The sequence below is a fragment of the Argentina anserina genome, chromosome 6, assembly GCF_933775445.1.
Source record: "Argentina anserina chromosome 6, drPotAnse1.1, whole genome shotgun sequence".
Lineage (NCBI taxonomy): Eukaryota > Viridiplantae > Streptophyta > Magnoliopsida > Rosales > Rosaceae > Argentina > Argentina anserina.
This window is the reverse complement of record NC_065877.1, coordinates 28,187,853-28,201,389: the sequence shown is the minus strand read 5'-3', so window position 1 is coordinate 28,201,389 and position 13,537 is coordinate 28,187,853. Positions and strand designations below refer to the sequence as shown.

The following is a 13,537-nucleotide window of genomic DNA, read 5'->3' as shown; positions in this document are numbered from 1 at the left end:
TGTATCACTATACCCGATCTGTTGATTAGATTATGTTGTCGTCTTAGTTTCTTAAGAAGCTGATCGAATAAGGGTGAATCAAAAACTAAAACTAAAACATGCACGAACCAGTTAGTAGTCCGATTTTAATCTTCGATCTAGTTTATGCTCGGGACATTCTCAAACTACTAATTGTCGGAAGACGTTTGGTCTCCGATCAAGCTGCCAGCTTGAAAAGAGACATCATCAACTGAAGCAAAAAACAAATTAAACGAAATAGTTATGTACATGCAAAGGAAATTGATGAATTATCATTTCATCACTCAACCTAAGTACAATAAGGTAGTCCTCAAAATTATTATGTAATTTTTTGCTTATGACACCCAAATTCAAGGACTGAAAAATGGAAAATTTTGTTTTTTTTTTCACATAAAGATATATCTTTGACATACCAAATTAATTTCGTCTGAAATTTTTGATATTTTCCGAAATTTTCAATATTTTCCGATATGTCCAATAAATTTAATTTTGTATACCTTTTAATATAATTTAATTTAATTTCGCTACCGATATTTCCCGGTAATTGCAATATTTCCCAATATTTTCCGAAATTTCTCGATATTTCTAAAAAAATTAATTTTTTGTACCTTTTAATATAGTTTTCTATACAATTAAATTCAATTTCACTGTCTTCTAGATCATTATCCTATTTTTCATTCTTCATGTCATATTGGGTCATGTATTAGATAAATAAAGTAGATTATTGTTAATTCTCAATGATTAAGTATATACCGTATCATATTAACTTATAATACAACTCACTATAACTATAAATTAATGTTTATACCAGATTCTCTATGTGGTATAAGGTTCTAATAATTAAAATTTTATACGAAGTCCTAATAATATAAAATTTTATACCTCGTAGATCCTCTACGTTTAACTAAATCACTCATGCAATTTCATGCTCAATGTATCATATTCATATGTATATAAGGTGTGATGACCTAGCCTCTATTTGGGTTTCCAGTCATACAAAAAATTAGATATTTAAACTTTAAAGTGTCAATTTTTTAGAATTCTCGACAATGGTTTCACCTCAAATTACTACAACTCATTATAAACTAATAGTTATACAATATTTATGAAATATAGTAGATAATTGATCAAAGAAGCATATCTCAAAATTTCATTCAAAATTTTCATATTTTTATTCAATTTCTATTAATTTTCTCAATTATATTTCAAAATCGATATCTCTTAATTTTTACACTCGGTATTTCCGTAATTGCTGAAATTTTATTCCTTGACTAAATTAGAATAATCACAGGTGTGACGCCATGAGAGATTCTCTAGCGACAAAAAACCACTTGTGTGTCCACTTGGCACATCCGACAAATCAAAACCACAGCTAGTTCATACCCTCTTCTCATTGGCCCGTGCACTCACCTCACCTCACAGCTCGCGTGACCCAAAAGGCGCAGACGTCACCGTTTTTGTCCTCTCAAATCTTCTAATAGTCTTTTGCTTACATACTCCACGGCTCTCAAGCTCAATCATTTGCCGCAGCCAAACCCTCCCAACTGCCATTGGCTCCCATTTTCATAGAGATAAAGTTCGAGTCTTTGCAGACCCAGCAGCCCAAAGACTCGAGCTTTATTCAGCTTTGGGTTCTGAGGTTGTTACTATTACGTCAACCTCTGGTTACATTTTACAGCAGCATTAACGTGCGGTGTACTTTGGGAAACCTTAGCTACATATCTGTCTCACTGACTCAGCATTTCATTTCCCCAGTTGCGAAATCTCTGCAAGTACTACAAGATCTCTGTCTCTCTCAGGCAAGTCCCTCTTATCTTTCCCACTTGTATCTGTGTATGTCTGAATCTATATGTTATATATCCATTTCTTCTTTTCTTCTTGTTTTTTTTTGTTCATTATAATTTTCTGGGCATGTTTGCTGAGTTGGGTTCATGTTGATTCATTACTTCATGAGCCTATGTGAGATTTTAGCTTCTGTCCCAATCAATTAATTTTTGGTGCTTTTGTGATGAATCCTGTGGCTTTTGTGTGGTTATGATTTAAAAGGAAGATTTTCAGATCATTAAAAGATATTTCCATGTGTTTCTCTTTTCTTTCAAGATTTTTGTTTTGTTTTGTTTTGTATTTGAATTGTGATAGTAGTAACTCAGTTAGAGGAGGAATGAATTTGTGTACTGATCTTCGACTCAATTGAGAGTGTTCTCTTTGATCTAGAAGACTTTCACATTCTGCAAGCATTAGATTATTGGTTGAATTGTCCTGTGGATCTGTAGATGCTGTTATTGCAGTAGTTGACCCGATTGTTTTGTTGAAAAGGATATTTATCCTATATGTATATTGGACTTGTTTAACCTTCTTTAAGTGAACTATAGCAGAACCGTTACATTGTTTACAACAACATATTGATGTTCAGAATTTCATCTGCTGTTCACAATGCTAGTACGTTTATCTAAAAGGTTTATTTTCTTCTAAAAATCAACTGAATTTTTGGTGAACTCTGTGGCATATTGTTTGATGTTAAAAACAGCTTGCATACTTTCTTGTGACAGATGACTGTAAGATTAGTCTCACTTGTTCATCAAATTAGATTTTATCTTGAAGATGTGAAATGGTACGAGTGAGAACAGCCAAGAGTTAATGTTGTACAAAGTAAACTAGTTCTTTATGTCACTTTCTGGTACTGTGATTCTGTGAACAAGTTGCCTACCGGAATGGAAAATGGATTATTTGCTCCATTATATTGTACATTACCTAAACAGTTTTCCCCTCTTATTAGATTAATAGATTTTTTTAATCTTCTGTTTGACAATCAATGACTGGATTTGTTATGTCTGTTTAAATTTGTCATTCTACAAGCCTACAATTCTGATCACCTGTGTTGGTGGTCTGTTTTTTTCAGATACTTGTTACCTCAGAAGATGGTCTTCTACCTTATAAATTTGTCTTCAAGCTGAGAAGATTATGCTTTATATGTCTCCTAGTACAGCTTACTTGGTGTGTTGGATTTGACTTGGTCATTTCACCTCCAAAATACTTTATCTGTGGAAATGTAGCCAGTCACTGCTGATCTTTGAGTGAATTTTGAATTTAGATGAAACACAAAGTTTGCTTAAATAGTTCAGTGTTCTGCAACCATATCTTTGTATTCATCGTTTCATTGAGAACTGACTTGTTGTATCCCGATCTAGATATACACAATCCTACCTGTAGAAGTCCTCCATTTAATTGTGGTACATTCCACCACCAACTTGATACATCAATGAAGGTTGGGCTTTCATCTGCAATCATGAGTCACCATGGAGTCAGTTCTGTTACACAAAGTGAGACTACCAAAGGAATCGCACAGTCATACTGTACATCCCTATCCCCAGTACATGATTTTTTGGGTTGTGAATCAGAAAGCAGGAATTCAGTGGCCAGTGAATGTTCATCCGCACGCCTCTCACCTTTCATGCAGACAGAACCTCTTAGCTCTCCTACTACTATGCGAGAGTCTTGTCTTAAACATTTCAAGAGCACATTTTCACGATCTTCTGTTTTCTGTACAAGTTTGTATCAGTCATCTTCATCGAGTTCTGAAACTTCTCGGCAGCTTGGAAATCTGCCATTTCTTCCCCACCCTCCAACAAACAGCCAGTCCATTCCTGCCATTGATTCAAAATCTTCATTGTTTTTAACTGAGGATATGAGCAAGCAATATGATGATGTACATTCAGAGTATCTCATGAAAGACTTCCTTAATGTGACTGGAGATGCTTCTGATGGTGGCTTTCATGATTTCAGCTGTGAAAGTGGCACAATAACACTGACAGAGCAATTGGAATTTCAGTTTTTGTCAGATCAACTTGACATAGCTATCACGGACAATGGAGAAAATCCCAGGCTTGATGTAAGTTCTGTGTAGTAGTTATTCATTTACATATTTGATCGAAATATGTTTTCTAGAAAACTCATTGATACTATTGGTTTTCATTTTTAACACCATAAAGTCTCTATTGGGATTATCGAGGTGTAAACTCTGGTGTAAAATCTGTGCCACCTGCAGGGCATTCAAACAGAGAGTTTTCATAATCTGCATATAGATATGATAACCAGAAGAATGTTTAATCTATAAGTGACCCATATTTAAGTTAAGTTTGGAGACTTTATATATCATATGCTCACTAATTGTTCTTTGCATGTTGTATATATAGGAAATATATGAAATTCCTCAAGATTCATCAGAACCAGCCACAGATTTGCCATGTAGTAAGAGTTTGGGCACAACAGCACCACTGGTTGATGCTCTTTCAAGTCACCCCTCTCCTGGGACTTCCTCTGCGCATAAGCCACGAATGCGATGGACACCTGAGCTTCATGAGCGTTTTGTAGAGGCTGTTAAGAAGCTTGATGGGGCGGAAAGTAAATACCAAATTTCTAGTCTATTATGTCCAGTGTTTAGTTCTTGTTCAATAGGAGTGCTCTTTCATCAAGTTAGTCTATTAAGCTTATCACTTGCAGCTCATTAGTTTAATATGAAGTGCAGAGGCTACTCCAAAAGGTGTGCTAAAGGTTATGAATGTTGAGGGCTTGACCATTTATCATGTGAAAAGCCACTTACAGGTAATTCATCTTTCAATTTTCTGGTCAGTTGAGGATAATTGTTGTACTATATGATACAACTTTGTTATTTTCTTGTCATCTGCAGAAGTACCGACTTGCTAAGTATATGCCTGAGAAAAAAGAAGGTATGGAATATATCAGAAATTAATTGAAACCTCGCTTATGATATCTTTACAAATTTTAGTCATTTATGATTTCATGACTTGATAACGACTTTCAATTTTAAGTAAAATCTATATTTTTGTCTGCTGCAACTGAGAAATGAATTAACTTGATCTGACTGCTGGACTGCATGTATAAATGCATTTTAATCGGTGGATGACTTGCACATCAATAGATAGTATGCATATGTGAATTGAGTTGCAATGATCATAGGTTTGATGGGCATCTCCATAATTCCAAAATCTGCATCCATATTTCTTCATGTCATGTGGATACAAAGTTGGAATTGATTATTTTCTTAGCTCACTGCAAAGTGGTTGAGTCCGACTTTTTCCCATGCACTCTGTAGATAAGAAGACTTCTAGCTCTGAAGAAAAGAAAACAGCTTCAACCGGAAATGAAAGCGATGGACGAAGAAAAGGGTTAGTAAACGTTGCTCTCCCCCTGTATTTTCTTTCTCAATTAATTACATTCATATCTTGTTTGTATTAGTGTTGAGTAGCGTTTTTTTTCTTGATCCTAGAAGCATCCATATCACCGAGGCTCTGCGCATGCAAATGGAAGTCCAGAAACAACTGCATGAGCAGCTTGAGGTGAGCATGTGTTTAATAGCTGTTAAACTAAGAATCAATCTAAATGGTTTGTTAATTTGCATCATTATTTCTTTTTGCTCCGTTTCCGGTGTCAAATAGTGTTCAAATAGAACCATATTACTTTGCTTCATTGTAGCTTAAATTTCTTCACCTGCATCCTCTAAATAGGTGCAAAGGTCTCTTCAGCTACGCATAGAAGAGCACGCAAAGTACTTGGAGAAGATCTTGGGGGAACAACAGAAAGCTGGTAGTGCCCTATTTTCTTCACAAGCCTTGTCATCACTGACAACTAATTCCGTTAAAGACTCTGAACAACAATCTTCCCCATCAGCCTGTGTATCAGCTTCACTACCAGCTGTGTCCGACTCATCATCACCTCTGTCACTGAAGCACAAAGCTGCTGACCATAGTGACTCTGAGGCACAAGCATGCACTAAAACGCTACAAACTGAAGTGAAACCAGATGAGCCTGTCGTAATTGAAACTCCTTCGCCAGCAGTAATTACTACTACACTCCCATCAGCTTGTATATCATCTTCACAACCAGCTGTGTCTGACTTATCATCCTCTCCCTCACTGAAGCACAAAGCTGCTGACAGTAGTGACTTTGAGGCACAAGCATGCACGAAAAAACTACGAATTGAAGAGAAACAAGATGAGCCTGCAGTTGAAAATCCTTCGGCAATAGTAACAACAACTACTTCTGATTAGCTACACTTATATCTATTGTTTGTAGTATAATGTATAGCATTTCCAGGCCTCAGTAAGTAAGTTGCAATTAAGACAAGGTTATTTGTATTTTACAACAGTTGGTGGTTCAATGAAATAGAAAATCAGTAATTCTATTTAAGTTCAATCGCATAATCCACTCGATAAGCAATTAAGCCTTTTTTTCTCCTGTTGCACAAAAGGATTACTTGCAGGGGTTTGGTACGCTGTTATGGGCTTATGGCACATTTGGCATAATCGCGAAGTTATTGTCTGCTTGTCACAGAGGTACAGCACAAACTCAACTAGCACATTAATGTGTAGCAGGGACAAAGAGCAGGATTTCTGAAGCTTAATGTAGAACCGTCGATTCATTCCTTACCGCAGTCCGTGTCATCACTGTCATGTTCCACACTTCTCTAGTTCTCTTTTCTATATCAGTTCCCTGTAGCATTGGCAATCTCAGTTCTACACTTCTACCGCCTGCAGGGGGCGGGCGGAACTAGGATTTAGAGTTAGAGGGGGTCTGATTTCAAATTTTGGTTGCCATACTTAAAAAGTTATAATTACAAAAGTATCAGTATCTTAAACCAAATAGTTAATATAGTGTACAGTGTATTTACTACGTGTCCTTTAATTTTGGCTAGTATTACTGGTAATTACCTTTTAATAGCTTGGTTTATCTTTTCAGGCATGCTTGAATTTACTTCTTAAGGGGGGTGTCTTGTTTAGCTAATTGCATGTATTTTACTTCATGGTTCTCAATTCAATGAACACATGTGGTCATATTTGTAAAGCCTAGGGGGGTTCAAACCCATTCACACATTGGCGCGCAATATCCATGGACTTCACTATTGCATTGAAGGATTCCAGCAAGTTGAAATTGAAAGTGAGCAAGCTAAAAGGAAGTAATCACAAGTATAAATAGACAAATTGTTATATTGAAGATCTCAGTTATGAAGGTGCAATTAACCAAAAAACAAAGTTATGAAGGTGCAATAATTGGGGACTCAAATTAATAGATTCAAAATAACCAACAGACAAAATGTGTGTAGGAGATCTTGTGTGAGTTTTTTAGAGTTTGATTCTTCTTTTTACTTTGATTTTTTATTGCATACATCTATTTAAAATTGTCAGTTCTATAGTTTTATGACTTCTATCTTCTATGTAACCAAAAGAAAATAGAAATGTTGCGCGAGCTCTCTAAAGTTTGCTTTGTATAATCAGTATTGCTTCCTATAATGGTTAAACTTAAACCAAACCCAATGCGTAAATCATATGATTTAAATATTACTAAGTGATGTGTTGAAGTGCTAAATGAATCCAGTGCGTCACGGACTAGACAAGCTTCGCATCAGCGGCGCGTGGGTTGTGACATCACGTACAAGACGACAAGTGAGGCCACTGATATAGGCAGCGCGTGGAATATAAATCTTTTACAACCCAGTTTGTTTTGCCATTATGTCGTCAGCAGCATAACGCTTCAAAAGAAAACACACAAATGAATGTGAGAGTGGTCTGACCTCAACCCAAGTCCCTTTGTTTCAAAGTTCAAACCCTTCTCAATCTCTGTGTTTCAAACATTTCAGCTTCTGCTTCACTCTTCCTCTTCACTTTGTGAAGGTTTGTCCTTTTCAATTCTTCTTCTTCTTGTTCTTGTTTATTTTTTATTTTTGAAGAATTATTCTTGCTTTCGTATATGCATTGGTGTAGGGTTTGGGAAGCATTTTTGTATTATGTTTGGCTTTTTAGATGTTCAAAGATTCAGTCTGTTTTTTTAGCAGACAAAAATTCAGTCTTTGTTCCATGTTCTTGTTTGTGTTTTTGTTCTTGGAAATAACCTAGGGTAAGAAATGGGTCATCTCTCTCTCTCTCTCTCTCTCTCTCTCTCTCTCGGGAATGTTTGTGTTTTCTGTTTGAATCATATCAGTTTCACCCATGATTTAGTAAGTTCAATTATGTTTCTAGAATTATATGATTGTTTGATCACATCAGTTTCCCCATAATTTTGGTAAAGTTAGATTTACTGTAATTTTTTGGTAAAGAGAAACAATGAAGCATGGTGAGTTACTGGAGATTCTTCCATTTTGGTCAAAAGATTTCTTTTTTGTTTGAACCCTTTTGTTTTAGTCTAGATACTTGTTGGTTGTTGGAGTTTCACCAGTGGTGGCACGGATGATTTAGTAAAGATGGAATTTCTTTTCACCATGTAGTAAAAATTTAGACATGAAGAAAATATGATTAAGTTGCACATTCAGATTGTGGGAAAAGATGAAATCTTTTTCTGTTCAATCCTTGTTTGGTAATCTCATTACTTGATTGAAGTTTACAGAATAATTAGGATCAATGTGCATTGCAGGGCCAGCTTGCCAAACCGCTAGATGAACACAATGGACATTTTCACCAACATTTCTCGAATAACAAACATTCATGATCATGGAAGAGTTGTTGATAATAAACGGAGTAGAGTGCAATGCAACTACTGTAGTAAAGAGGTGAGCGGTCTCTTCCGTTTGAAATGCCATTTAGGAGGAGTAGGGACGGATGTTAAACCATGTTTAGAGGTTCCTGCTAAGGTGAAGGAGCTGTGGAATAGTAAGTGTCTTGAAAGTCCCAGCAAGAAAGTTAGTCGCTCTTCCAGAAAGCGTAAGAGGCGTGAGAGTTCTCAAACTTCTAGTTCTGATAGTGAAAGTGAAGAAGATACATACTATATCTTAGAAGACAGTGCAACAGAACATGTCAGTCCTGATGGAAATGGAGGCTCTCAAGGAGGCGACAGTAATGACATAAGCACAGACTCGATATCACTGAACCCTCAAAGATGCATTGGTAGATTCTTTTATGAAACAGGTTTGGAGTTTACTGCTGCAAATTCTCCTAGCTTCAAAAGAATGTTAAGTTCTGTTGCTGGTCCTGGTGTGAACTACAATATTCCTAGCTGTGAAGAGCTCAAAGGTTGTGTCTTTCAAGATGAAGTGAAGGAGATGCAAGAATATGTGAGAAAGGTTAGGGAGTCCTGGGCTACTACTGGATGTAGCATATTACTGGACAGTTGGACTGATGAAAAGGGTAGAAACCTTGTTAACTTTTTGGTTAACTGCCCTCAAGGCCCTGTTTATCTCTTTACTCATGATATTTCTTCTTCTACTGGCAATGTTGGTGCAATGCGTGACCTATTGGAAGGGATTATTAAGGATGCTGGGGCTGAAAATGTTGTACAGATTGTGGCAGATTCTACGACAGGGTGGGTTGGTGCTCTAGGCAATGAGTTCCATAAACGCAAAGGAGTGTTTTGGGCAGTGAGTGGATCTCATTGCATTGAGCTGATGCTAGTAAAGATTGGGATGACAACCTCCACTAAGGCAATTTTGGACAAAGCAAAGATTATTACAAAGTTCATTCATGGGCATGAAGAAGTTTTGAAGCTGTTAAAGAAACATACTTGTGGCCGTGACCTGATTAAGCCGTCGAAGATAAGAATTGCAATGCCCTTTATGACTTTAGATAGTATTGTATATGAAAAGCAGGAACTAAAAGACATGTTTGCCTCATCTGAGTGGAAAATGTCAATATGGGTTTCGGGAAGGGAGAGCAAATGTGTAGCAGATATAGTGGATGATCAGTCATTCTGGACTGGAGCTGAGATGGTATCAAAAGCAACTATGCCACTGGTTCGCGCTATTGAATTGATGTTTGAGGCTGACAAGCCACTTGTGGGGCACATATATGAAACTATGGATCAAGTTAAGGAGAGAATTAAAGAAGAGTTAAAAAACAAGAAGTCCCAATACATGCCTTTCTGGCAAGTAATCGATGACGTTTGGGACAATATTCTCCATATCCCTCTCCATGGAGCTGGTTACTATCTTAATCCGAGTCTCAAATACTCAAGTGACTCCTATTGTGATGATGAGGTTTACATTGGGCTTATGAATTGCATTGCACAAATGGCACCGGATCCTTCAGTTCAAGATGTAATACACGCTCAACTCAAGAAGTATATACGTGCTGAAGGTAGTTTCAAGGAGGGGAGTTCCAGTGGCCCAAGAAACGCTCCTCCAGGTAAAACAGATTTGATGACAATCGAATGTTTTGTATGTTATGTTACTCTATTGCAACTAGGTGTTTCGTTTAATTGTCAACTTTGAAACTGATGCATGACACATGAATGCAGCTATGTGGTGGTCTTCTTATGGTAAACAATGTCCTGAACTCCAGAGATTTGCCATTAGAATTTTGAGCCAAAACAGCGATGGTGCTTCAAGATATGGACTCAAAAGGACTCTAGCTTTAAAGTTGCTTACCAATGGACGGAATCCTATCGAGAAGCAACGGCTGAGTGATCTAGCTTTTCTTCATTACAATCTGCAATTACAGAAGTTCTGCTCAGGAGTGAAGACTGGCATTGCCGCTGAGGATATTGATCACGCGGATGAATGGATCACTGCTGAATCACCAGTTGTGTTCCAGAATGGTGATCTAAAGGAGCAGCCTGGCAATGTAGCTATCGGTGAAGGAGTTTCAAGATTTCAGCTCAAGACAGAGTCCATGTAAGAGATGGATAACTCGATAACAACATCTTTTGTGACATTTGATCAGTTTTGATGTGTACTTTTCGTAATTTGGTAGCATATGTGGTATGTTCTATGTAGTAGACTAGTAGCCTTGAGCAATGGAATGTATAAAATAGACATGCCTTGCATGCTTTTGTGCCTTCTGAATCCAGGCATGAATTGCCACAGGAGTTTTTTTACAGCCAAAGATTTCAAACAACGTTCTTACTCTTCAAGATAGAAATGCTTACATTTGGATCAAAGTTGTGGTGAGCTTATCCTTCCATACTCGACTCGTGGTAAAGAATCCACTACATTCGTGAAAGTGTTTTGTTCGATATTGTGTACTATATAGCATGGCCATATGCCAATATGGTCAGCCTTGCTGCATGAAAAGGGACTTGGCATGAAATATTGCCACTCGAAAGCTGCCCTGGTGACATATGTTAAACAGCGACAAACGTGGCCCGTGGACCAACTGTACCGATATTGTCTCAACTTAGCCACCTCACAGGTGTTGGGTTTTAATCACAAAAGGCCTCGGTACAATTGGTTATTATCCACCCACTAATAAGCTTTATTTTCTTTGTCACTTCTTAGATGTAGGATCTCTTCTCTCCAACACGCCCCCTCACGTGCAACCTAATTTTTAGGTCTGCACGTGACAGATTAACATCCCACATACTGGGACGAAATAAACCAAGGTACAGTAACCAACGACACTTGGTGACCATCCAATCGGAAACTCTTCGATAGCATGATAATGACACCCATCTTGGGCTCATGACAAAGTGGCACCCAACTCGGTCCCACGACAGATTGGAGACGCGACTGGAGAGGGACCCGCTCTGATACCATGTTAAATAGCGACAAGCGTGGCCCATGGACCAACTGTACCGATATTGTCCCAACTTAGCTACCTCACAAGTGTTGGGTTTTAATCACAAAAGGCCTTGGTACGATTGGTTATTATTCACCCACTTATAAGTTTTATTTTTTTTTGTCACTTTTTAGATGTAGGATCTCTTCTCTCCAACAACATAGAAAGACGTCTCTACTAAGCCAAATGCCGCCGCTACCCTATTTTGATAATATACTCAAGTTATGGTCTTCAAATGATAACATGTAAAAGTGATAGGGCACCAAGAACAACTTTTTCCATTGGATTTTTCATTTTCTTCTCTTTTGTTCTTGTTGGGAAGGATCCATTTAGTTCTCTCAGTTATAATAAGAAACCCGAAAAAAAAAAAAACAAAGACAAAAACAAAAAACTATAAGCAATTAAGCATGATGTTAAACAACGACAAGCGTGGCCTATGGACCAACTGTACCGATATTGTCCCAACTTAGCCACCTCACAAGTGTTGGGTTTTAATCACAAAAGGCCTCGGTACAATTGGTTATTATCCACCTACTTATAAGCTTTATTTTCTTTGTCACTTCTTAGATGTGGGATCTCTCCTCTCTAACACGCCCCCTCACGTGCAACCTAATTTTTAGGTCTGCACGTGACAGATTAACACCCTACATATTGAGAAGAAATAAACCAAGGTCCACTAACCAACGACACTTGGTGACCATCCAATCGGAAACTCTCTGATTGCATGATAATGACACCCATCTTGGGCCCATGACAAAGTGGGACCCAACTCGGGCCCATGACAGATTGGATGTGCGACTGGAGAGGGACCCGTTCTGATACCATGTTAAACAGCGACAAACGTGGCCTATGGACCAATTGTACCGATATTGTCCCAACTTAGCCACCTCACAGGTGTTGGGTTTTAATCACAAAAGGCCTCGGTACAATTGGTTATTATCCACCCACTTATAAGTTTTATTTTCTTTGTCATTTCTTAGATGTGAGATTTCTCATCTCCAACACATGAGATTCCTAGCCGCCTAGATTTCTTTTCTTGATGAAACATGTGTCAATTTCAAGTATATAGCCGGCCTTGCATGCTAACTTTAATCATTTGTTAATTTCACAACTTCAATAACAAGACATTTTGCGTATGAATTTTATGTAATTAAATTCAAATTCACTTGTTCTCGAATACATTCTTGTAGCATTTTTACGAAAGCATACATATGTGAGGTTCTTCTTGCTACTTCGATTGACTTGAAGTTGCGAACAAAAACTAGTACAGTAGTATAAGCGTGCTGTGCTAAATTTTATTTTGATGTCGATGCACTTTCCATTGCTTCCAATTGGTTGTCAAGTTAGTTAATTTACGACAGAGTGGCTAACCATGCATCATGTTTAATAATAGCAACTATGACCCAGAAATCCAAAACAAGGAGCAAATTGGAGTTATGTCCAGCTTTACACCATGTGTAATAGTTTATGACCGCTCACCATGGCAGACACCTCCACGAGACTATGGACCTTCTTACTTACACTTCCCCACTTCATTAAAATTTAAGGTCCAAAGACTAAAATGGTTACAAAGAATGGAACTTGGCAAGGAAAATGCTGAGATGCCTCTACATACCTGGCCTTCTGACCCTTCTGTCATCTACATTAACACCTCGCATTCAATTGAAGGATCAGAAATTTAAGGTCTCCTTTCCCAGTCGGTAACGGAAATCATGACATTCACAATATACACAGAACTTCCATCTCCCTCATAAACACACCCTCCTTTAAGTCAGAACCAGCCATGGTCAAACGTTACAGCACATTCATATCTTACCCATTATGCCCCTCTCCCCTTGCCCTTTCCCTTTCTCTCATCTTCTTCCTGCCCTGGTAACTGTGAACAAATAATATCCAAATGACTGGTCTTATTTTCACGCATCTCAAAATTGGAAAATACTAATATCAGTAATATCACCCAAAGGTTCAACTACCCATATAACATAAATACATAATCAGCATGGTTTTCTGGCAATTTGGTC

General features: G+C 37.6%; 2 protein-coding genes across 4 annotated transcripts; both read left to right on the top strand.

Annotated features, from left to right (window-relative positions):
* The first annotated feature begins 1,558 nt into the window (after positions 1 to 1,558).
* On the top strand, positions 1,559 to 6,225 carry LOC126798193 (myb family transcription factor PHL6). Of its 3 annotated transcripts, XM_050525079.1 has the most exons (8): positions 1,559 to 1,817; positions 3,207 to 3,907; positions 4,212 to 4,419; positions 4,544 to 4,620; positions 4,706 to 4,745; positions 5,132 to 5,204; positions 5,306 to 5,375; positions 5,544 to 6,225. In XM_050525079.1, exons 2-8 carry the CDS (start codon positions 3,278 to 3,280, stop codon positions 6,084 to 6,086), a joined length of 1,641 nt encoding a protein of 546 aa, XP_050381036.1. In that variant the 5' UTR covers positions 1,559 to 1,817; positions 3,207 to 3,277; the 3' UTR covers positions 6,087 to 6,225. The 3 variants fall into 3 exon arrangements, with proteins under 3 accessions (XP_050381036.1, XP_050381035.1, XP_050381034.1); XM_050525078.1 differs by lacking the exon at positions 1,559 to 1,817 and having other exon boundaries at positions 2,919 to 3,907; positions 5,309 to 5,375; XM_050525077.1 differs by lacking the exon at positions 1,559 to 1,817 and having other exon boundaries at positions 2,919 to 3,907.
* A 2,749-nt stretch (positions 6,226 to 8,974) lies between these two features.
* On the top strand, positions 8,975 to 10,637 carry LOC126797210 (uncharacterized). Its single transcript, XM_050523875.1, has 2 exons — positions 8,975 to 10,145; positions 10,258 to 10,637. Exons 1-2 carry the CDS (start codon positions 8,975 to 8,977, stop codon positions 10,635 to 10,637), a joined length of 1,551 nt encoding a protein of 516 aa, XP_050379832.1.
* The last annotated feature ends 2,900 nt before the right edge of the window (positions 10,638 to 13,537 follow it).

Coding starts and splice junctions, on each gene's coding strand:
- LOC126798193 (XM_050525077.1), top strand. CDS start 3,110: ATGAAACACAAAGTTTGCTTAAATAGTTCAGTGTTCTGCAACCATATC. Junction 3,908..4,211: donor GAGAAAATCCCAGGCTTGAT/GTAAGTTCTGTG, acceptor TTGTATATATAG/GAAATATATGAAATTCCTCA. Junction 5,205..5,305: donor AGCGATGGACGAAGAAAAGG/GTTAGTAAACGT, acceptor TCTTGATCCTAG/AAGCATCCATATCACCGAGG.
- LOC126797210 (XM_050523875.1), top strand. CDS start 8,975: ATGTTAAGTTCTGTTGCTGGTCCTGGTGTGAACTACAATATTCCTAGC. Junction 10,146..10,257: donor CCCAAGAAACGCTCCTCCAG/GTAAAACAGATT, acceptor ACATGAATGCAG/CTATGTGGTGGTCTTCTTAT.